This window comes from Sitophilus oryzae, unplaced genomic scaffold (assembly GCF_002938485.1).
Source record: "Sitophilus oryzae breed Bouriz unplaced genomic scaffold, Soryzae_2.0 scaffold_111_pilon_pilon, whole genome shotgun sequence".
Lineage (NCBI taxonomy): Eukaryota > Metazoa > Arthropoda > Insecta > Coleoptera > Curculionidae > Sitophilus > Sitophilus oryzae.
The window spans coordinates 4,821,945-4,845,652 of NW_022145749.1; the positions used below are offsets into that span (position 1 = coordinate 4,821,945).

General features: G+C 30.3%; 2 protein-coding genes across 2 annotated transcripts; both read right to left on the bottom strand.

Moving 5' to 3' along the window:
* Window positions 1-171: 171 nt before the first annotated feature.
* Window positions 172-20,060, bottom strand: LOC115884452 (methionine--tRNA ligase, mitochondrial). Its single transcript, XM_030903045.1, has 7 exons — window positions 19,876-20,060; window positions 19,366-19,646; window positions 17,455-17,686; window positions 13,620-13,887; window positions 13,108-13,319; window positions 7,718-7,912; window positions 172-647 (listed from the first exon to the last, which is right to left on the bottom strand). The coding sequence occupies exons 1-7, from the start codon at window positions 19,964-19,966 to the stop codon at window positions 250-252; spliced, it is 1,677 nt and encodes a 558-aa protein (XP_030758905.1). The 5' UTR covers window positions 19,967-20,060; the 3' UTR covers window positions 172-249.
* Window positions 20,061-21,443: 1,383 nt separating this feature from the next.
* On the bottom strand, window positions 21,444-23,176 carry LOC115884460 (DDB1- and CUL4-associated factor 7). The gene is made up of 4 exons (XM_030903054.1): window positions 22,664-23,176; window positions 22,338-22,527; window positions 21,884-22,277; window positions 21,444-21,825 (listed from the first exon to the last, which is right to left on the bottom strand). The coding sequence occupies exons 1-4, from the start codon at window positions 22,945-22,947 to the stop codon at window positions 21,650-21,652; spliced, it is 1,044 nt and encodes a 347-aa protein (XP_030758914.1). The 5' UTR covers window positions 22,948-23,176; the 3' UTR covers window positions 21,444-21,649.
* Window positions 23,177-23,708: the final 532 nt, after the last annotated feature.

A 23,708-nucleotide genomic window follows, 5' to 3' on the forward strand; every position in this document is an offset into this window, starting at 1 on the left:
TTAAATACAAAATCCTATATTTTTTAAAATAAATCGAAGCAGATTCAAATGTTCTTTCAAATTATATTAGGGTTTCCTATACTTATCTAGCTAAGATTTTGAATAATGAGCAATTTTTCAAACTAATTTCTATTAAAAAAATCATTTTTTTGGAATCATACACACTTAATATTACTTCTCTTTAAATTGATTGTTTTAATGAAATAATACAAACGTCTATCAAATAAATATTTAATCTTACTCTTAAAACTACACTTTAGAAATTTTTACTTTCTTGGTTTCTTCTGTCACAAGCCTTTTAAAAAGCGCATTTTTATCTTCTCCTAAACTTCTTCCACGAAAACCCGAGTCAGTCCATGAGAACTCTCTACAGTTTTCAAAATACCTCTCTTCTCTCGGAACACCCAGTTTATTCAATAAAACATGGGAGATATTTGGAATCAGTGGTTGCAAAATAATTCCCGAAATCCTTAACGACTCCATAGCTAAATGCAAAACAACGGATAACTCTTCACTAGATTCTGGCCTTTTCTTCAGTTCCCATGGTTTCAATGTTTCAAAGAATAAATTACACGAATGTAAAGTTGCTATAACAGCATCAGTTGCCTTATAGAAGTTAAATTCATTGTAATGTTGTTCGCACAAATCTAAAAAATAAATTACATATATTGTATAGCTGCCAGGTTAATGGTTCTACCATAGTATAAGGAAACTAGTTGCTTTACTCCTTGTCAAATTCTTTGTTCTTTTTCTGCCACTTTATATGACCTTGTTCTCGCGTCCCGTGACCACTGACGTAGCTGTATAGTCGTGGTCTATAACTAGGTAAAGTATAGTTGCACTCACCATTGTTTCACAGAGATGTATTTAGGAAAATATAAGTTCACAATAAAATAAAATAAAAGAAAATTGATCATCAAGCAAACAGAATATTTTCACATTTCGTGTAAGCAACATTCTTCTGTATTTGAAAATCTTCTGATGGGAAGAAATGAGGAAAAAATATTAAAACTTATTATATATTAAACTTCAATAATTGCTAATAAACATTACAAAAATTTCAAAAGAGAAAAGAAGGAAGAACAATGAGAAATAGCATCACTACTTTCTCACGTAATAAAAAAATAATTTTTTAGTTATTGTTATCGAGTCCCGAAGGTACGGAAAGAACCGGGAATTAATAATTTCGAGTCCCGGTTCTTTGATATCTCAAAAGAACCGTGAATTTCCAGTTCTGAACATTAGTTACCATATTATCAAGAAACTATGTTTTTTAACTAAACACTAAAAAAAATTTCCAGATATTTTTCAAAAAAAATTGCGCAGAAAAATCCTCATATTTCTAGGGTCAAAATATACTACCGCTAAAAAGATTTGCTCTTATTTAAAACTCACCCTGTATAGGGCGATTCACGGTTATGGTACGTTATAGCGTTTCCGTAACCGGAGCTGTTTTTCGGAACCGGTAATTTCGGTTCCATGCCTCTAAGGAACCGGGATTTCTAGGTTTTTTTTCGGTACTTTCGGTACTAGCAAATTTTTGTTCAATGATGGTTCGTTAAACAGCAAGCAAGGGATGGTTGTCACTAGTAAAATCGATAAAAAATTGAGGTTTAAATGAAAATAATATCAAATTATTAAGTAGTAATCAGTCATGAGAAAATTAACCTGAACACAAACATGATTACAAATCACTCTCAAAGCTCAATTTTTTGAATTATTACTACAACCAACGGCAGCACACAGTAAGGCACGCATTTTTTGTCAATCCGTCACTGTGCTGGGACGCAACACCCGAACCTCGCAGGTCGACGGACGGAACTCAACTGAAACGCTCTGCAATCTGCCGATATTCGACAGATTGTAAAAACTGGCAGAAAATATTTGGGAGAGTGCAACTACTCTTTTCCTTCTACTATGGTTCTACAGTCTGACAAACAAATCTGAAACATCGGGGCAATGGTAAGGGGAACGCAGTTTTCTAAAAACATGGCCGATTTCATTCGTAAAATATCCAGCGTGAGGTGTTTTATGAAAATATAATATTAGGAATTTCTATAATATTTTCCAGTAAACATTTATATGTTAACTTTAAATTTATATGTAGATATCTACATTTCATTTAGTGATTTTCTAAATATAGTAGTCTAGCAATATTTGTTAGAAAGCTGTGTACTAAATATACTATACACAAACCATGCTAGAGGTATAAAATACAGTACAATAACACCGCTATTGGATATTTCAATACTAGTTAATATTTCGACTATTTCCAGAGGGGCATAATATGAGGGGTAGCATTGGCCAATAGGAAAACGTTAAACGCATGGCTATCGCTTGACATTGAAACATGCGAGCATCTCCACCAATCTAGTTAGTTTAATGCAGGATGCTATAATTAATTTTCTCAGCGTTGCCGACTTATCCGAAGCGGATGATTTCTTTAGGAAATATTTACCTTTTATAATAAGCAGAATTCAGAAAACCAGTAAATTAAATAAATATACTGTTATACTTAGCAATGGGAACTATCGAATGAATTAGACTATCGAATGGTTAATGAATGAATGATTTCAACTATCGAATGGTTTTATTCGAATAAAATCATTCATTCATTTGTATACTAAAGCAAATGTGACAACCTCGCCGTGCGACCAAATGGTTATCGTTGCGCCACGACTATCGAATGCTTTTGATAAATGAATAATGAAATTTAGTATTCGTTTGATTTTTGTATGCGTCAGTGCATTATTAGTTCTTCCAAATTTTTATAACTTCGCCGTATAAATACTGTGCTATTTTTGCGTTTATTAAAATAGTTAAAATACTAAAATAGTAGTTATTTTTTAATTTTATTTATTGACGATTGTGTGCATGTGCAGGTGGTCAAAATTTTTCCGAAAATTTGTATGGTTTTCCGTAGTCCGATCTTTCAATTATTTAATTTTATATGGTATGTGGTCTATTTTTTAATGGGAAATTTTGTGAAGTAGCAATTTTTAAGAGAGATGAGATGAACTTAGAATTAATTTTAAAAATACATATTTGTATTTTAGATGTTTTAATAATATGAATTAGTTGAATTTAATAATCATATTTAAGTAATGTGGTTAAGTAAATGGTTATCGAACTCAAACTATGGGGTGAGAAAATTAAAATGAAAGTTTTACACGTGTCAATTTAAAAAAAAATTAACGATGTTTGTATTTTGTTTATGCTAATTCTCTAACATGTAGTTTTTGCGAAGAAATATTTCATTTATTTTTTAAAGTAAATGCCAGTAAAAGTAAATATAATTTTTAAATAGTAATATAAAGCACCTAATATAAATAATTTTGATTTCTAATTTTTTATTTATATTTTCGTTCCATTACACTGCATGCTTAGAAAATTAATAAATGTTTATATTTCATGATTTTAAAATTTGTTGTTAATATAACAAATTAGTTCTGTAATTATTATTATTTAATAAACCAACGTTGCCAAAAAAATTAGAGACTATATTATTTTTAAATAGGATCTAATATAAATAATTTTGACATCTAATTTGTTGTTTATATTTTGCTACTACTTAAAAAAAATATTTATATTAAATCATTTTAAATTTTGTTGTTAATAGGTATATCAAATTATTACTGTTATTATTATTTATTAAACCAGTCTTTGCTTGAAAACATTAAAAATCATTTTCTTACATCCAAAATAACAAGTATTATTGCAGTGTAACAACAGAATATTAATAAAAAAAATGCAGAATATATAGACATACTATCCCTAACTAATTAAAGCCAAACAATAATATTCTTTGCTAATATCAACTAATACCAAAATATGGCAACAGCGCCTTTCATAATGTATTTTCTGTGTAAATACTAGCACCTCAATAAAAAAAATAATGTGTCCTTATCTATATCTGACTCCTCAAAAAATCAAAGATGCCGGCTTCTTTCATAGCATTGCCACCGACCGCTGTCGGGTTTCTCGGAAAGAAACCTACGTCGCCGGGCGACAACTAAAATTCAGTTAATATTTTATTATAATCGATCCTGACGAATAAATGAATTTCATAAATGAATGAATTTTATAAATGAATGGTTTTTGCTGCCGAATTACTAGAATACAATATTTCAAGGCAGATGACGGATCTATTCGATATTTTTTATTCGAATAGTTTTCAACGAATGTTTTCTTACTATCGAATTATTCGAATGAATTGCAACTATCGAATGTTTCGATAGTATTCATTCGATAGTTCCCACTACTAGTTATACTACATACACTGTGTCAATTTTAAAACTTCCCACCCTTAATATCTTTCTTGCAGTTAAAAATATGAAAAATCCGAAAAACACGTCAATTTTAATTGTAAGGGGGGCACTTTAAATTAATAATTTTAGCCTTTTTTTCAACTCACTAGTAGGGGTAGATGTCACCCTTGCAATCTTAAATGGGAATGGATGTCAAGTTGCACATCGTTTTAAAGGGCGTTTAATTCTCTTTTCAGTGGTGTCCTACTTTGTTGCTTTTTGTCCAGAGATTTCCAAATAATCGCGCTAAAAAGTTGCAGAAACAATTAAACATGCCCGCAAAAATTATTGCATTGAATCTTCTTGTAGTACAAATGATTAGAAGATTAGGTTAAACCACTTACTTCCTGTTTTATAAGTTGTTCAAAATGTTGTCCATTTTCCTGTAAACAATAATAAAGTCTGTTTCCAAACTCCTCCCTAACATTATGGAATACTTCACCGGGAATTGGTCAATATCAGTAGCATTTTATAAACAATGGATTTAATATTTCCCCAAAGAAAGAAGTCCAAGGGTGTTAAATCCGGTGATCTTGGAGGTTATTCAATTGGTCCCCTTCTGCCAATCCATGTACCCAGAAATCTTTCGTTTAACCACTGTCGAACCCGAGGTCGAACCGGAAGAAAATAATGAGGTAGACCACCGTCCTGTTGGAATATTAACAAATCCTCCTCTAAAACTGGATTACCCTCTGCATCAATTCGTTCATCATTTTTTAACTTGCACCTCGAAGGAAAAATACCTTAAGCAAGAAATCTTGACCTTTGAGGTTATTAATTTAAAGAAATATTAACCTCATACAAAGAAAGCGGACTTTAAGGTTTTAAAATTATGGAAAACCTAACTTCATAGACGAATAGTTAAAAACACCATTAGCGGCTATTTTCTTATCCAATTTGTTTAAAAAAAATATTTTTTTGTGATATTGTTCTAAACTATTGAGAAAAATAAACAGACGTTTATGAATAATACTACCTACCACAAATTAAATTAACTAATTAAGAACTTTAAAATTGTACCAAGGAAGTCAGCTGAAAAAAGTGAGGTTAGAACTTTGAAAATAGCGATTTATTCTAAAATTGTTGAAAATACATAAAATTTTAATGGCGCATAATTTTTTAGGGCCTATCATATTTACATCTCACAGAAAAAATTTCTCCGCAGACATAATTATCTTGGGAATCCAGTAATCCACTTCTTACCAATAACTTATTTACATTTACTAGGAAGTGCATATAATAATATGTAGGTAGTAATGTTCAAACGGCCATGCCAGTTTTACACTTTTTTGTCTGCCTGGTTCATTATTGGGAAATTCATTTACATACACATATTAAAAAGAAAAATACTTTACCATATTCTTTCTCTTTATTTCCCATGTTAAAATGTAGGTATAGTCTGTCCAACGAGAAGATCCTTGACAGTGATAGATGTGTCTGTCATTTTAATTTCAAAGTAGTTTATTTTATTTTACAAAGAAATAAGTTGGTACAACTGGAACGCATAGCAGGATATATTTAAAATTTGATTGACAAGATGACAAGTGATTACTTCAAAATATTGTGAAAAAAACTGTATAAAACTGAAAAAATGTAATCGAGTTATTTTATTTAATAAAAACGGTATGTGTTAATACAAAACAAACAAGAACAAGACACTACATACCAAAAAATATAAAAAGAACTATTATTTACTTTCAAGCTTTATGAAACTACCCGCATTTATGATTATATTTATCAATATAACTTATGTACAAATACAAATTTGTAATATTCCACAGGAATAAATAAAACAACATAGGTAAATAAAACAAACTATTTTATTAATAATAACACCTACCAAATTTTATACCTTAAAGGTTGATTAATTAACTTTAATCTTAATTTTTTTAAACCAGTACCTTTTGGCATTATTTTTCTGCAGTACTAAAATCCATTATTTACCTATCGTATCGATATTTTACAGCTACTCCAGTTTTTAGTATGTGTTTAGTTTGATCCTTCTACCATATATGAGATGCACTTATCTACGACGAAATGGTATACAAACTTTATCGATGGCAACTTCATTGGTGTATAAGACTTTCTGCCTGGGCAGCGAGTATTAACCATAAACTATGCTCTGGGTCTACAGTTAATTTTCACTCGATTTTTCCTCCACTTGACTTCAAAAGACACAAAACACACGTAATAATACGAATCAAAATGCACCATCTTCCAAAACGCAGGGTATTTAACAAAAATTGACACAAAATTATAACCTATAATTTGGCAAGACTTTGACAAGCGTCAAAAATGACAAAAATCTAAAGGCGAGTTCATACGCATCGGCGTCCGTTTGTCGTTCATCGTTCCGTCAAACCAATAAAATTGAAATACGATCTGTCATTTTTAAATAAACCAATAAAACTGGTTAAAAACAACAAGACACGACGCATGACGGATTTATATTTAAACCCATCCATAGATAACTTAAAAATTATTAGAAACTTTTTTTAGTAAAATAAATAGATTGGTATGGGACGTCATCTGCTTTTCTTCTGCCATCGTCTGTCGAAATCTTACCTGAGAAAAAAAAACAGAGTATAGTATAAATTTGGACTATTTTTAGTAAAATTCACCTCTATTTTACCATGTTATGACCTCAGGTCGGTTATTTTTGACTTCATAGCCCATACAAGACATTATAACCTGTTAACCTGTTTTTAACTTCCAAATTACTTTAGTTTTATTCCCCACTTTGGGATTTTTAACGTCAATTCTTGGAAATTTCGACCAATTTCCAGTTGGTCAATAATAGTCCAGATGGTTAATTTAACGTAATTTTAACTTCAAATGTTTGTTGGGAGGAGACCCATTGCAATAGTATTTGTGTAAACACTAGCCTGAAAACCAACATTTCACTGCGGACATGTTAAATTGTTTCTGCAACTTTGAAACGCGATTATTCGGAAACCTCTGGACCAACAGCAACAAAGTAGGTTACCGCTGAAACGAGAATCAAACGCCCTTTAAAACGATGTGCCACTTGACCCCCATTCCCATTTAAGATTGTAAGGGTGACATCTACCCCTCCTAGGAGGTTGAAAGAAAAAGGCTAAAAATATTCATTTAAAGTGTCCCCTTTACAAATAAAATTGACGTGTCTTTCCGATTTATCATATTTTTAACTGTAAGAAAGATATTAAGAGTGGAAAGTTTTAAAATTGATACAGTGTATAATAAGAAGCATTAAATACATTAAATTGGAATACTGTATGCTAAAATGAACTAAATATTATGTTAAATTCACAGGTAATATTAAGAAATTTTGCTCTTGCATTATTAAACATGACAACATCGTTTTTTGTTTACATTCCTTTCGCTGCTTCAGATCCCTTTGTCGGAGAATAATACTTGGTTTTATGTACCTGGAAGATTGTTTAAATTGTCGAGTAATTTCTTGGTTACTTCTAAACTTGATATTTTCTCTAGGACTTCAGTGTTAATACTTGGATAAGTTTGAGAAGGATTTAGTGCTTTTCCACAACATCTACTAAGGAGGTTTCCTAGTGTGTCTGCCAGTTCTGAATTTAGTATTCTAATAACCTTGGTGTCACTGTAATCTGTTAGGAATTATTTCTTCGTAAATTAATTAAGAATTGTCAAAAACAAAAACAGTTATATTATTACAATGACAATAAATTTAATAATGCAATATTTTCAAAATGTTGTAATCGTAATAGACTAACTAATATACCTTAATTTGTTTTGGTCCCAACATATACAAACAAAATGTAAACAAACCGTTTCTCTGTATACAGTATGATTTGACCACAGACAATATGATTTTTTGAAAATTAGTTATTGGCGTATATAGTTTCAATGAATATTTCTATTCGTGCTAAAAGCATTTAGAAAGTATATAAATACAAGTTCAATGACATTATATTATAAAATATAACGTGTACATAAAAATAAACAGAATAGCAGGGTTGGCATGATTTAAATCGTGATTTAAATCAAATGATATTTTTAATTTTAATCATTGATTTAGATAAAAAAATAATTTTATTAAAACTTTATAAATTAAAATAAATAATTAATAATATTTTTTTAATCAAAAAATAGCTTTAAAAGTTATAAAAATGTGTCCTAGAAAACTATAAAAAATATTTCTATAAAAGATATAACAGATAATAAATCGAAAAGTAATTGTAAATGTTATATAAAACTATATAAAAATATATATTCATCAATTTAAATGTTGGACCGATTTTTGAAGTAATTTCGTGTGAATCCATTAGACCGCTAAATGCAGGGATTTATTTTAAAATTTATGTATAAGTGACAAAAATTCGCTGTTCGAATACATATCATTCGCAGTCTAGTGCAGAACTAGGTTCTTCTGATATAGAGACTATATCTTCATTCCCGAGAATCTATAATAATCGTTGTCAGAAAATATGTTTTTTTATATATTTTTTTAAATGGTTGTATTTTTTCAAATTGTTACCGACATTTTGATCTGCAGTAAGTATTTTACACTGTGACATTAGATAATACTAATTTCATTCTCAACTTAAGAGTATTTCCGAACAATAGTGTATTGTTTTATTAGGAGTAAGAATTATACATTTTTTGATGATACTGTACCTTTGAACGACCATCGTAAAGCTATTCCGACTGTAGCATTTTATTTAAATTACACATAATTTATATAAATGTACAGAATTATTTTATTTAAATAAATCAAGTTTAAGTCCTCGCACCGAGATGGCATTCTAAGTACTGCTATTGTCTTTTTTTTTTTCTCCAAGTTTATTTCTGGCGAAATATTTCAGTCGGGTCGAAGTTTGTTGGACTTTATATCTGACGGTGTATATTCGCACTTCGTGCCTACCTTCCCTTGCCATATTGGTGGTAAAGGCTCAAACCGATGGAGCTATCGGCGGTTGTTGGCATTTTGCCAATTTACTTTGAGAAAACCCTCTGAGCAGAGGGTTTTATTTTATGGTACGCATTTTGTTTTATGATAGCATTTTCTGGTGCCATTTTGATTTTTGTACCTGACATTTGGGCCACGTTTTGTCCCTACATTTCACACCAGGAATAACGGAGGAATCTCCTGAATCCACACAAGTTTTTGATCCTGTCTGGGCAGAGATGTTTTTATCACAATCCAGTTCCAGTAGCAGTTCACCACAACCAGCTTGTGACCAGAACGCATAAAAAAAGGCCAGATCATTTCATTTTATATCTACCTATTTAATTTAAGTTCATTTGAATGCATTAAGCCCTTCAGGCATATTATATATTTGATTGCTTTAGAGTCACTTTGAAATATTTTATTCATGTTATGCATATTTCTGATATCTACATAGTACGGTTTTTTTAAATATAAAGAGTCCCTACATTTTGGTACCAAGATCGCCAGACTTTTTGCGGAATAATTAATAAAATATTAATATTCAGAAGCGTGCAGATTTAACTACCATTTTGAGTGATCTATTTTGATACATACAATTTACCAACAAATATTTTCAAACATCAAATTTTTCATACTTAACATTTAATTATTAATTATACTTAGTTATTAGTTTATCTCAGCGTTTCATTTGTGTAATTCCTAAAATAAGTAATACCTATATTCTGAGTTGATTTCTCAGTTCTCAACATAGAAGTTTTCGAAAATAAATGGAAAACTGAGTGGCGCCCAGTATATTATAAAGACGTAAGTATCACAATTTAATTTTCACTAGCTTACGACCCATTGCTCACCGGCGAACAGCTCCGTCGCATAGTATTAGTTGTTTTAATATTTTTTCCAAAAGAAAATTCTTATAAAAAACATTCCATCATTTTTTTTATAACTTCTAATGCTACACGACGTTACAAGGAAGCACAAAAAGTACATTTTTACACCTAATAGAACATACATACTATTTTTTTAAAACATTACAAATCATTTTTAATCAATCTGCAATCATTTTCAAACATTGCAAATAATATAAACAGTAATCGAGCAACAATTTGTACGCTCGTTGAATTTGACACTTAATATTTTTTTTTTGTTTAATAATATATTTTTGTAACAGTGCTTTACTTTTATACCTAGGCGTTAAAATGACAAAAATTAATACTTTTGAGACGTTTGAAAAAAAATCCTTTTGATCTGAAGCGAGCGACTTTTTTGCGAAATATATTGGTGACCCATGTGAAAAAATGACACACGCCGTAGAATTGTTATTGTTATCGATAACGGGTAGAGTTCTAAAGATTTAGCCATTTAGGATAGGAATTTAATTGGAAATAAGTCCTAGTCATTTGAAAATTCAATTTAAATATTGTTTTGAATTAAAATCAAATAAATCTGATTTTTTTGATTTTTTCCAACCCTGCAGAATAGTATATGTTAAATGTATCTTAGATCATATATTATCGTGATCCAGACACAATATAAGGCGAACCTGAGCTAATGTACTCTACTGTTCGAAGTACTAACTTTTGTAAGGTTACATATGTTTTTATTTTTGTCAAATTGCACAAATCATCTACCTTATATGTTCCGTTCATTCGCACAGAATGTTTGACTTAATTTGATAAAAAAAATAGTCCTACAACGTCCAAGGTCCTTTTTCACCAAAAAACACGTAATATAAACCTTAAAATGCAAATTAAGCGAAAAATACCAACGACTTAACATGTAAATAAGTAACTATGATATCAAAATGAATTTTAAAAGCCAAAATTGACGTATATTATTTTTTAATTATTATTTGAATTATTATTCTCAGTTAATTAGGATGTATTATGAATTATTGATGCAGAAATAAATACATATTGTATATCCATAGATAAAAATCTATAAATCTTTGAATAAAAAGAATATGGCATTTTTCATATACAGGGTGCTACAAATTCGAGGTACGAGCATTGGTATCTCGGTAACCGTAATAGATAGGAACATGGTTAAATTGGGGCAAAGTTGCGCATTGGGGTGTTCACCCAGATGCCATCAATAAAGATTTAGAAATTTCAAAGATTGCTGAGTTTTTTGGAAAAAACTGATTTTTCTGAAAATCAGTTTTATTTTTTCCTGTCGTTAAATTTTAGAAAATACAAAAACTAATTGCACATGCTCATAGCCACTTTATTAGGGAATTTAAATTTGAATACCTTAACAACAACAAAACTGTTTAATTATTATTTAAAATAATTTCAAGTCCGACTCTGGTTTCTTAAATTATTTAATCGGATTATATTCATCGCAACAATATTGATCAGCGCTAATTAACATTGAATAAGGAAAATCGAGCCAATTGGAAGATTCAAATAAATAATATCCAGGTCGGAAATGTAAAGATATTATTTTTAATTTTTTTATTGTGAATTTGAAATCTGTGTGTGATCTAATAATATGCATAATATTAATCGTAGTTATTATAAATAAATCAACTTCTACAAACTAGTTTCTTATGTTCTACATGTTCGAAAGGGTTACCATCCCCCTATTGCACAAATTTATTTTTCGTTCAATTTTATTTATAGCTCTTTGACCTTTTTTCTTATACTTCCGAATGCATTTTGTACTCTTTATTGTAAATGTTGAGATTAATTGATTTCACTTTTACAAATAACGTCAAATAATGTAGCCCCTTGGCGGTAGGTCCAGGAACCTCGTTGGACATTATATTGCTCTACCATTTCCAATACAACTTCCGGGAAAATGATTTGATTGTTTATAATATATTATATTTATATTAATTATTTTATTGCATTTGATTTTCCGTATTCAATGTTTTACCCCACGTCATTGTTAAGTTTGAAAGCTTGTCAATATTGTAACGATGAATAGATTAAATATTAAAAAAAACAGAGCTGGGCTTGAAATTAGTTTAAATAAATTGTGTTCAAATGTCAAAACAAAAACAATATTAAGTGCATTAAGCATATCATTGTACACAGGAGACCGAGTTCTTTCAAAATCTAAAATAAAAAATGCAGGTCCGTATTTAAAAAAAATAAGTTCACCTCTGTATCTCAAAAATTATCAGCTAATTTGAAAATCTAAAAATACTAGCAGATAGCCCTAATAAAGTGGCTATGAGAATGTGCAATTAGTTTTTTGATTTTCTAAAAAGTACTGACAGGAGAAAATAAATTTGATTTTCAGAAAAATCAGTTTTTTTCCAAAAAACTCAGCAATCCTTGAGATTTTTAAAACTTTTTTGATGGCATCTTAGTGAATATTCTAAAGCGCAACTTTGCCCCAATTTAACTGTGTTCGTATCTATTACGGTTACCGAGATACCAATGCTCGTACCTCGAATTTGTAGCACCCTGTATATTATATTAATTTCAAGAAATACTATAATCATTATACAATAATCTTATATATTGATGATCTTGGTTAATATATTTTTTATTAAATAACTGCCTATCTATCATATTTATTTTTCTAAAGAAAAGTGAATCAGATCCTCGTATATTATGTTCTGTTTCAATCAGGTTCTGTTTCTGTTTAGATCAGGTTTGTATATCTTGGGTAGTATCATATTTACAGTAAGTCCTGTTTTATTGATTGCCTGGGGTTATAATATTCACAAAATCTCTCAAAAATTATTATTTAGCTAAATATAGCTATATAGAATGAATGGAATAACATTACTACTCATAAATCATACATAATTTATTAAAAAAGAAACTAATAAAGAAGTGTTAATTTTCGAACCAAAAAACTGAAAAATGTCAAATTTAAATATTCCTTTATTGAGAAGCATTCTAGAACTCTTTCACTAGCAAATTATTTTTAACTTACTGCCATCACTATGACTAACACCTTCTCTCAACAGGAAGTACCTCAAACCATCTGTGGAATATAGCTGGGACCTCTCCAAAGGATCAATTACATTTCCTTTGGATTTGGACATTTTTTCTCCATCAACAGTCCAATGGGAGTGACATAGAAGAGTATGGAATGGTTCCAAACCAGCTGCTATTAGAAAAGCGGGCCAATAAACACCATGAAACCTAGATTGTTAACAGACGAAAATAACTAACAGTTATAGTTCGGATATTATGTACATTTTGAAACAAGTAATACAAAAAATATATCGAAGAATTATTGCAATTTGGATATTCAAATACATATAAAATATAAACTTAAAGACAATATTTACATAACAAATTAATGTCTGTAATATTTTTATATAACTAGAATATTAAAACATATTAATAATTATTGTAACATATTAATACAATTTGATTTCAATACTTTTAAAAATGTATATTAGAATAGAGCAAAGAAATTTGTTATGTCCACGAACTTACTTTAATATGTCTTTGCCGATAACTTGAACATACGGAGGCCAACATTGCTGAAACTCTGTATCAGGTACTTGAGAATATCCAGCAACAGTTAAGTAGTTTACCAAAGCATCTAACCAGACGTAGATAGTTTGAGTATCGTCTCCGGGAACAGGAATTCCCCAATGCACCCTGGAGGAAGGTCGAGATACAGAGATATCGGATAAAGCTCCATCGGTGTGAATCAGATTAAGAAGGATTTTATAAAACTTTTTCGGCTGAACTGCATTTTCTAAAACATGTAACGTTTTTTATTTGAAAATAGAAATCAAAAATTAATTATATCTTTAATTATTAAGAGTGGGTCTTCTATTTTCTTTATTTTTTAACAGTGTAGTACTACGTTTCGATAGATAATCGTCTAAAATAGTTTTCAGTTACAAGATAGAAGCTGTCAATTTGGACAAAGTTTACTGACCTAGTCAGAATCAGTGTTGTACTTGAACACGATTAATAACAATCGAGGTTTTAGACACAACCCAAGCAGCATTTGGACGTCGGGACAACGTTGTGTCACGCGACCAAACGTCGGGGCGCAACGTCGGCACAACCTCGTGCCAACCCTAGTCTGCACTAGTTTGGAGAATAATTTTTGGGTCGAAACGACGTTGGATACCGACGTTGGCTAGAAGCCTAATTTAGTACAAACTGCAACGTTGTTTAAAATCCTAATTCACAGAAATACAAAACTAATATGGCGTCTAAGTCGCGTTTTATCCTAAATTGGGATAATTATAGTAAAAATATTATTTTTATGATTTAGTTAGAGACATATGTCAGATGGCAGTGAAGGAAAACAAAACAAAAGTATTTAAGTGTGGAGGATGTTTGAAGATCAGAATTAATGATATACTTTAACCGACTCTGTAACTCGTTACCCAAGGCAAAAAAGTTAAACGCAAACAACTTTATTGATAAATGTATTGTTTCTACTTTGAAAAATACCAATGGGCCTTAAAATTAAAGAAGTTTTAAAAATTTTCTTGAATTTTTTTTTTAGTAAAATGAGAATAATTTATTCGCAGTCGAAAAAATTGTTTCCGCGTGTTTTTTAGGATCAAATATTTCAAGTTAATGTATTCAAAAAGCAGGAATTGCTATTTTAGGAAGAAACATTTTCTTATTTAACAACATGGCGGCTTTCACTTTGTTGTTTTGGAGATTAAGATGGAGTAGTTCGAGTAGTCGCATACTGGACTAATAAAGTCGCAGTTCGGCCTTAACAGGTAGTATACTCGTCGCAAGATTGCCTAATTTAGTCATCCTAGAGTCTACCTTGTGCCGCACTCTATAATCTAAATAAACGAGGGAGTGGATAAATTATTGGTAATATATGTCGATGTATATTTAAATTTAGTTTTATATGTACCTTTCTTATGTCCCATTTTAATTAAGTTTTTTTTATAAAAACAAAAACAGCACTGAACTGTCTGACTGAACAGAACAATGAAGTGAAAATTTAAGATTTAAGGTTATGGTTCAATACAGTTGCAAAAAGGTAGTGACTCGACGTCCTACCAACGTAAGAATAAGGAAATCTAAACAACGTTGGAATTAGTAAAACAAACGACGTTTGCATAACGTTGGAATAGGTCCTGAAACTGACGTCGGAAAACTATATATTGTCCAACGTTGTAACTACGTTGTCCGAATCACCTAAAGATCACTTAAGCAAAAAAGGTTAGAAGACAACGTTTATTCGACGTCGCAGAAGCTTCTACTTTGCTGTAGTACTAGTCCAACGTCGGCACAACGTTATAAAAACGTTTAAATTTATTTTAATACCCAAGGTAGGGAGCTAACTATTTTTTGTAACTAATCCAACGTTGTGTTTAGTAAACATGTGGTCGCAAGTCGTGAAAATGCTACTTGGGAAAGAGCTGGCTGAATGCCGAAATACTTGCATTTCGGCAAGTATTATAGAAAGATCTTTTTATTGCCAATTAGCCATTAACGAGAAAAAAATGAAACAAAGAACGCCCATATACAGGGTTGTTCACCACATACGACACGGAGTATTGTAGCGAAACGATTAGATTTTTGCAAATTGTAAGTTTTGGGTTCGTTGAAGGAATATTAGAGCTACAATTTAAAAATATATTTACAAGATACAGAGTGTCCCAAATAAATAAAAAATATCAAAGTTTTATTTTTTTAAATAGAACACCCTGTATATTATTACATTTTTAGTTTCTACGATTAAAATAAAGGTAAATTTGTTTAAGGTTTACCGCATTTTAATTTTACCGTTTTTGAAATATTAAGGTTTTTGTCAAATACAGTAATAAATTTAATGCTTCATTTCTCTAGGTGTATTTAAGTTTTTAAAACCAAATATTGTACTGACGTATTTCTTTTTGCTAAATTTTGTGTTGCAATAATAAAAATTATACGACCTTATACAGAGTGTCTAAAAATTTATTTTAAATAATTATTAGCTTTAAACGACAATAACTTGTTTAATTTAAATGAAACACCCCGTATATTGTATGAGAATCAGATGCAAAATTTAATTGTCTATCAAATTGTATTATACCATTTTTTACCTATCTCTTCAAGTTTTCGTAGAAAATGTATTTCCTCATAATTTAGACCGCATTTATCAATATACTCATGGAATATTGACCTTTTTGATTATTTTTAAAGATGTAATATATTTTTAAAGGGTAAAGATACTAACATTATCCATATAGTTTGTTAATTTCATTAAAAAATAAAAAAAAAACTGTTTAAATATTTGTTAAAGAGGACCAATTAATATGATTCCAGTATTCAAACTACATTAATTGACTGTTTGCGTTGATTAATATTAATTGCTCCAAATACAAAAAAATTGAATTATGTATGTGTATTAGACAGTGGTGGTAAAAAGTAACACCTTTAAAATTGTATTTCATTTTTTGACGAATGCTTATTTATAACAGAGACGTTCATTTTCCAAACTTATTATTATATTGATTTCTGATTCAAATCCACATTTATTTAGAATAATTTATGAACTAACACAATTAAGTATGTAATTAATTAATATTTAAGCGGAAATAATGGTGGTATATTTAATTAATGGTATACTTTTTTATAAAGATTTAAATAGTTTTCTTTTTGTATACAAATGGGCTAGTAATAGTATCGTTTTTAGCACCTGTACATTTTGTACATTTGTTGCTTTAAAAACAATCTAAAATGTCAATATTCCATGGGTATATTATTGATAAATGGGAAAAACTTGAAGGGATAGATAAAAAATGGTATAATACAATTTGATAGGTAATTAAATTGTGCATCTGATTCTCCTTAAATATGCAGGGTGTTCCATTTAAATTAAACAAGTTATTGCCGTTTAAATCTAGAAATTATTTAAACTAAATTTTTAGACACTATGTATGAGATAGTATTATTTGTATTATTGCAACAAAATATCTGATCAATAAATAAACTTCGATAAATATTTAGTATTTCAAACTTTGATACCCTTGGAGAAATTAAGCCTTAAAATTTTTACTGCAATTTCACAAAATTGAAAATATTTCAAAAACGGTAAGGTTTAAGTGTAATAAACTTTAATAAAATTTACCTTTATTTTAATCGTAGAAACTAAAAATGTAATATACAGGGTGTTCCATTTAAAAAAAATACAACTATGATATTTTTTATTTATTTGGGACACTCTGTATCTTGTAAAAATATTTTTAAATTGTAGCTCTAATAGTCCTTCAACGAACCCAAAACATTCAATATGTAAAAATCTAATCGTTTGTGGTGAACAACCCTGTAGAGAAGGAACCTTTTATAAACTTACCATTTCTAGTCAACCAATACACTAAATCATCTTTAAAGGAACTCAATTTAAAAATATAATTCTGTTCCTCGCTCCACTCTACAGGATGTCCACTTTCCGCCGAAACTAACGTTTCAACTCCATTTCTAACAACCTTGTCTAATTGAGAATCGCTCAGAAATGTCTCGTCCGAAATGCAATACCAACCCTGATAAGTCGATTTATAAATGTGTCCTTTTGTTGCTAAACAATTCTGAAACAACGAAATGTTATACAGGGTATTCCAAACAGCATGTGCCATCTCTCATGAGGAGATTTCATACGCGAAAAAAGAAAAGAAAAAACTGTGCACTACGTATTTTTTTCTCTTGTTAAACAATTGTGTACGCAGTTTAATGCCGATTAAAAGTTGTCTTTTGATATCTTATCAATTTCGATCTCTTTGACGAGATCAACGCAATTTTATTAATTCACCAAATCTAATAAAAAATGTAAAATTTTTAACTAAAGTATTAAAAAACTACTCTTTGATTCCTCATAAAAAATATTAAAAAAGTATGCATAAACATGGATGGAACAAAATGCACAGTTTTAATGATACAGGATCATAAAACTTTCAAAAAATAGCTCTTTTGTAATTATCTTAAATTTGATTTTTTTTTTGTTATTTTTAAAATGGACATAAGTGTTTTAACTCATCAAGGACATCGAAATCGACAAAATATCAAGATACATGTTATAACAATCGGCATTAAATTACCTCACAAGAAAAAATAAATAAATGGCTTCTTTTTTTACAAAATAATACCACAATGATAGCCCATATCGCTACAAGTGCTTGACAGGAAATTATATTAAATTAAAAAAAAATAACTTAACCCACTGTAGATACGAAACAAAGCAGAATCATGTCTATGTTCATATAAAAAATAAATTTTACTTTTACGTGAGCAATTTCCCCACGAGGGAAAGCACATGTTTTTTGAAACACTCTGTATACCGGGTGGGTCTAGACAGTGGCTCAACCCTATAACTTTTTTATTTTTCTCAGATAAAAACACCAAAATTGGTATATTAGTACAAGACATAAATTAGGACTGATTGACGTAGGTATTCAATTGTTTTTGGTCACTTCCTGTTTCACCGGAAATGACTACAATTTTTGATTTTTAAATGGAATCCTGGGTATATTTTTACTTTAGATCGATAGAAAATGACCCTCTGAATAAAGTAACATATCATATGTCAACTTTTGACACTTTCGCTTAAAAAATCGTATTTTAAATTTCAATCTAGAGTTTCATGGCTGTGTTAAAAAAACATTAATTTTTAATCAAGGAAACTTGGAAAAACAGATTTGATTGTTTACTGTTTTTCGTGTCTTGTCCTGGTCGGTTGAAAGATGCCCAAATCGTATTTTTAATCATATCTCAATTTTTTCAAACGAAGCAAGGGTGGTTCATTAGCATATTTGGAAAAAGCATTTTTTACGAATAATTTGGTACCACACACTTGGTATTTCGAGTCAAATTGTCGTTATGAATTAACCGCATGTAACAATTTTAAATAAACCATATGCAATAATGTCAAAAGTTGACATATGATATTTCATTCTATTCAGAGTGTCATTTAGGTGCCATTTAAAAATCAAAAGTTCTAGTAATTTCCGGTGAAACAGGAAGTGACCAAAAACAATAATTGAAAACGTCGATCAATCCTAATTTATGTCATATGCTAATATACCAAATCCCGTGTTTTTACCTGAGGTGCGTACCCAGTATAAATACATTTCAGACTAAATTAAAATAAAATCACCTATTTTTTTGTGATATTTTGACAAAGATTTTACAAAATAACTTGTAACAAAAAGAAAAAAGTAAATGGTGAAAATAGAACTAGAGGAAATAAAAAATAGGGATAGAATAAACTTGCCCAAAACTGTTGCACAGTCTTTTTATGCTTCTCCTCGCTAGTCCTAATAAAATCGGTATATTGGATGGTAAATTGGTCAGCTAGATGTCTATATTGCGAAGATATACCCTCGCAATAACCGGATAATGAAGTGTTATGAGACTTGGCCGCCTGTTGAATTTTTGTTCCGTGTTCGTCCGTTCCAGTACTGAATTTAATTTTAGCGCCTTTGTGGTATATCTGCTGCCATCTTTGAGCCGCGTCCGCAATCAGAGACGAATAGAGATGGCCTATGTGGGGTTCTATATGGATAAAATTACAGGTTACGGAATACATGAGTAGATGGCGCTCACAAAAGTAAACACATTTTTTTTGTGACTATAATTTTTAAAATACATTTCTCAGATTAATAATAGTAATTATTAGTGATTATTAATCATTAATAATTACCATTACCATTATTTAGTACATTAATGCAATTTTTCGATATGTTACTAACATTTAAAGAGATAATAAAACATTTTTACTTACTTGCATTCACATAGTAAATAGGGGTGGTAAAATAACTGACTGATGCTTTTGAACTGAATTTTCTTATGAGATTGACTGTTTTTAAACACATATTTTATAATTTACATTAATCTAAAGTAATATTTTAAATAAATTTGTGTTTTTAAATTTTATAGTTTTTTTGGTTAACTTTCGATACTAATGTAACGAACAATCGATATAAAAATATCGATACAGAAAAAAAAAATTAATCAGCAAATATTGTTTGAACGCATAATCTGTAGGTTATAGTGTTATGCACCTATTTCGCTTATTTTAATCTTTAGTTAGTTTTGTTTAACACAAATATAACTATAAATTAATTGACTAGGATTTATTTCAATAGTTTTAAATTTCTTAATAGCTCTGCAACCAGATATACACTGTCAATAAAAAAAATGCAATTTGTTTTCACTCTGAAAAGAACTCCACTGTCAAGAAAAAAAAGATAATTAATTTAATTTATATCATTTATTGGACACACCTAACATTACTAAAAGATCTTAAAACTATCTGTCTATATACTTATTCTAAAGTGTATCAAAACGTCTTATAAAACAAAAACATTTTGATTTAAAGCAACAATTACATCCTATCACTCGCTAAAATTACAAAGACAATAATTTAAATAAAATTAGTATGACGATATTTCATATTCCAAATATTGTACACCACTCCACATATATTGTTGGTTCTTGAATGAAATTATTAATGATTATATACTGGAAAAATGTCAAAATTACTATTACTATAAGGGCTTCATAATAATATTAATGAATGTATGACGTATACAGGGTGTCCCAGGCAGAGCGTGCATTAGAAGTTTCTAGAGAACTACAATATCAAGCTTGGAGATTTTTGGCACATCATAGTTTCACATCGACATCTATCGATTGAAAATATTTTCAATATGGCGGCACTTCCGGAAATACCGAAAGTTGACAGCAACTTTCTTATTTTAAATGGGTGCCCCCATTTTTATTACATACTTAAATTCTCTGTAAAATTTTATGAATTTTGATATTGAACACTCTATACCTAACATTGACTTATGATGACTCATTATAGGAACATGTTAGTCAAAAAGTAACGTAAGTAGCCTTTTCATTAGTGAAATAAAAAAAGTGGGTTTCCATTTGAAAAAAATGATTTATGATAATTTTTTAATCGCTCAATTCTGACAGCTGCGGCCATTATTAGACGATATTCGAACAATTTAATTTTTGAAAGAGATAGCCACATGTTTTCTCTTTATGGTACAGTGGGTGTGGTAATCACTAAATGTGACGTTTAGGCTATACACATATTTTTGACAGGCATTTTTTTTCGTTTAAAAATGTTAAATACTTTTTTTCACAAAAATGGTTAATGTTAGATATAGAGTGTTTAACATCAATATTCATAGAATTTTACAGAGAATCTAAGTATGTAATAAAAAATGGGGGCACCCATTTAAAATAAGAAAGTTGCTGTCAACTTCCGGTATTTCCGGAAGTGCCGCCATATTGAAAATATTTTTAATCGATAGATCTCGTTGCAAAACAATGATGTGCAAAAAATCTCCGATCTAGATACTGCGGTTCTCTAGAAACTTCTAATGCACGCTCAGCCTGGGACACCCTGTATATCTTAAAATACAATAATTAATTGCACTACCTTAAAAAGACTTGTTAGTGTTCTAAAGTTCCTACACACTATTTCTCATCCATTCACACAACTTCAGTCTTATTATCACATACAGGCACACTTTACACGTTTACACCCTTAAAATCTCTAGAGATTTGTTATAACAAATAGCGATCCAATCTGGTTGAGTTGCACCCCACTGAATTTGATTAACTTCACCCTCAGCAGCCGTATATGCTAAAATGGGATCCTCAATAGCTCTGGGCATCTGTTGTATATCCCATATTAAAGCTTGATGATCATCACCTAAAAAAACAACAATTAATACAATATAACATTTTGTCTTAAATAAAAAAATACTAACCCGCAGTGCAAATATGGCAGCTAGAGTGTGGAGCCCAGGCGATGCCATTAACACACGCCCGATGATTATTCAGTCGTGCAACTGGTGTACAGGGAACTCTGACATCAAGAATAATCACTTCACATGAGTCCATAGCGATTGTTGCCAAGTAATTCGGATCTTGCTTGTTCCAGGCTAGTCTCAGTAATGGTGTGTGAGCGGGATCTTCATATATAATTGTGGAATGTTCTAAATGTCTTAAATCAAACATTCTTACTGAGCCATCGGCGCCAACTGAGGCAAACATGTCTCTTCCACCTCCGGCTCGTGAGAATGCAATATCATATACTTCTTTGTCGTGGGCAATTAGTTGTGTTTTTACGTGGCCAGATACTAAGTTTACTCGTCCCAAAACCTACAATAGAATAATTGTATTATTTAAAAAAAACTTCCTTATTTGTTCTTTTAGAATTACCTGGCCTGTTTCAAGTCCCCATATTGTACAAGTGGTGTCAATGGAAGATGTGCCTACAAGATTAGGGTCTACTTCATTCCAGTCAAAGCTTGTTAAGGGAGCACAAAAATCCGAGTTTTTGTTATTATTCAAAACACATTCTAGTCTAGTATCTGGTTCACCGGCTCTCCATACTCGGAGGTAATCTCCACTAAAACAACAAAAACCATAATAAATTTTCAACATACATAATTACCTATTAATAATGCAATGTTACTCATTTGACCTAGGTGCATTTAACCTTTAAAATTAACTATAAATAAACACACAAATCCTTGAATGATTACCTTGTCGCCAAAAGATCTGGAAATATCCCTTTGCTATCCGGTATCCACATAATTTTCGTGGTCGGATATGGATGTTCGAACGTACTTTTAGCAGAAAACTCGCTACTCTCTTCGTCCAAAGATACAATCTGAACTTTGTTGTTGTACTCCTCCACAAAACTACCCAGCGCTAAACGAAACCTCTTATCCGGTCTCACCGACCAGTTCATGCTGTAAAGGGGCCATGGGGCCAAATACTTGTAGATTTCTTTCCGTTTTCCCGGAACACCACCGGAATGAGCCATTTTCTGAATTTTGAGTTTGTTTGTCACAACACAACTAATCAACTGCAGGTAGTGAAAGCACTGGTTATAGATAGTTATCTTGAATAAAGAACATGTACTTGTATATAATTATAACGTAGGAAATGCCGAAATGGCTTGGTAAACATAGATTTTCGCTTGAAAAACTATATTTTTAAAAGGAACTCAAATAAAGCTTGAATTGACGTTTCTTGAGAAGAAAACATAACCTATAAAGTTGTTGGTCAGTTTCTATCTCTTTTTAATACATGCAACGCGAACCTTTTTAATAAAGATAGAAAGAAAAGGAAACTATGGGAGGAAGGCATTTTTAACTAGTGCTGTAGTCCCCGCGTCGATATTAATATATCGATACCAATAAATTAAAGAAAATTATTTGAATATTTTAAAAGTTTTATGTTCGGTATACATAATAAGAGGAAAATAAACAAATTAATCACAGCATAACTTGAGAATGTTAACTTAACAGTGTTAAAGTCTATCAAAAAAAATTGCTTAGGCGTATTATATGCAAAATTAATCTTATCTCGCACTTGTTAATTTTAATTATCTCAATCACCATTCACCTGATAATAAAATAAATCTACAAAAACGAGCGAAAAAGCAAATATTCAATTACGGCATAATCTTTGCCTACAATCAATCTTCGATTGGGCGCTTAATTTTCGGAATTCGCCAGTCTCTACCTTGGCGTCGTCGTGATAATGCGAGAGCGTCGTTTGTTGCGTCGGAAATTTCAAATT

What these genes read in the sequence shown, in the direction of transcription:
- LOC115884452 (XM_030903045.1), bottom strand. Translation starts at nt 19,966, where the DNA reads ATGTGTTTAAAAACAGTCAATCTCATAAGAAAATTCAGTTCAAAAGCA. An exon ending in TATTTACTATGTGAATGCAA is followed by an intron (nt 19,647 to 19,875) that starts GTAAGTAAAAAT and finishes TTATCCATATAG; the next exon opens with AACCCCACATAGGCCATCTC. An exon ending in CAATTTAAACAATCTTCCAG is followed by an intron (nt 648 to 7,717) that starts GTACATAAAACC and finishes TTTATTTTTTAG; the next exon opens with ATTTGTGCGAACAACATTAC.
- LOC115884460 (XM_030903054.1), bottom strand. Translation starts at nt 22,947, where the DNA reads ATGGCTCATTCCGGTGGTGTTCCGGGAAAACGGAAAGAAATCTACAAG. An exon ending in CCAGATCTTTTGGCGACAAG is followed by an intron (nt 22,528 to 22,663) that starts GTAATCATTCAA and finishes TTGTTGTTTTAG; the next exon opens with TGGAGATTACCTCCGAGTAT. An exon ending in CTGCCATATTTGCACTGCGG is followed by an intron (nt 21,826 to 21,883) that starts GTTAGTATTTTT and finishes TTGTTTTTTTAG; the next exon opens with GTGATGATCATCAAGCTTTA.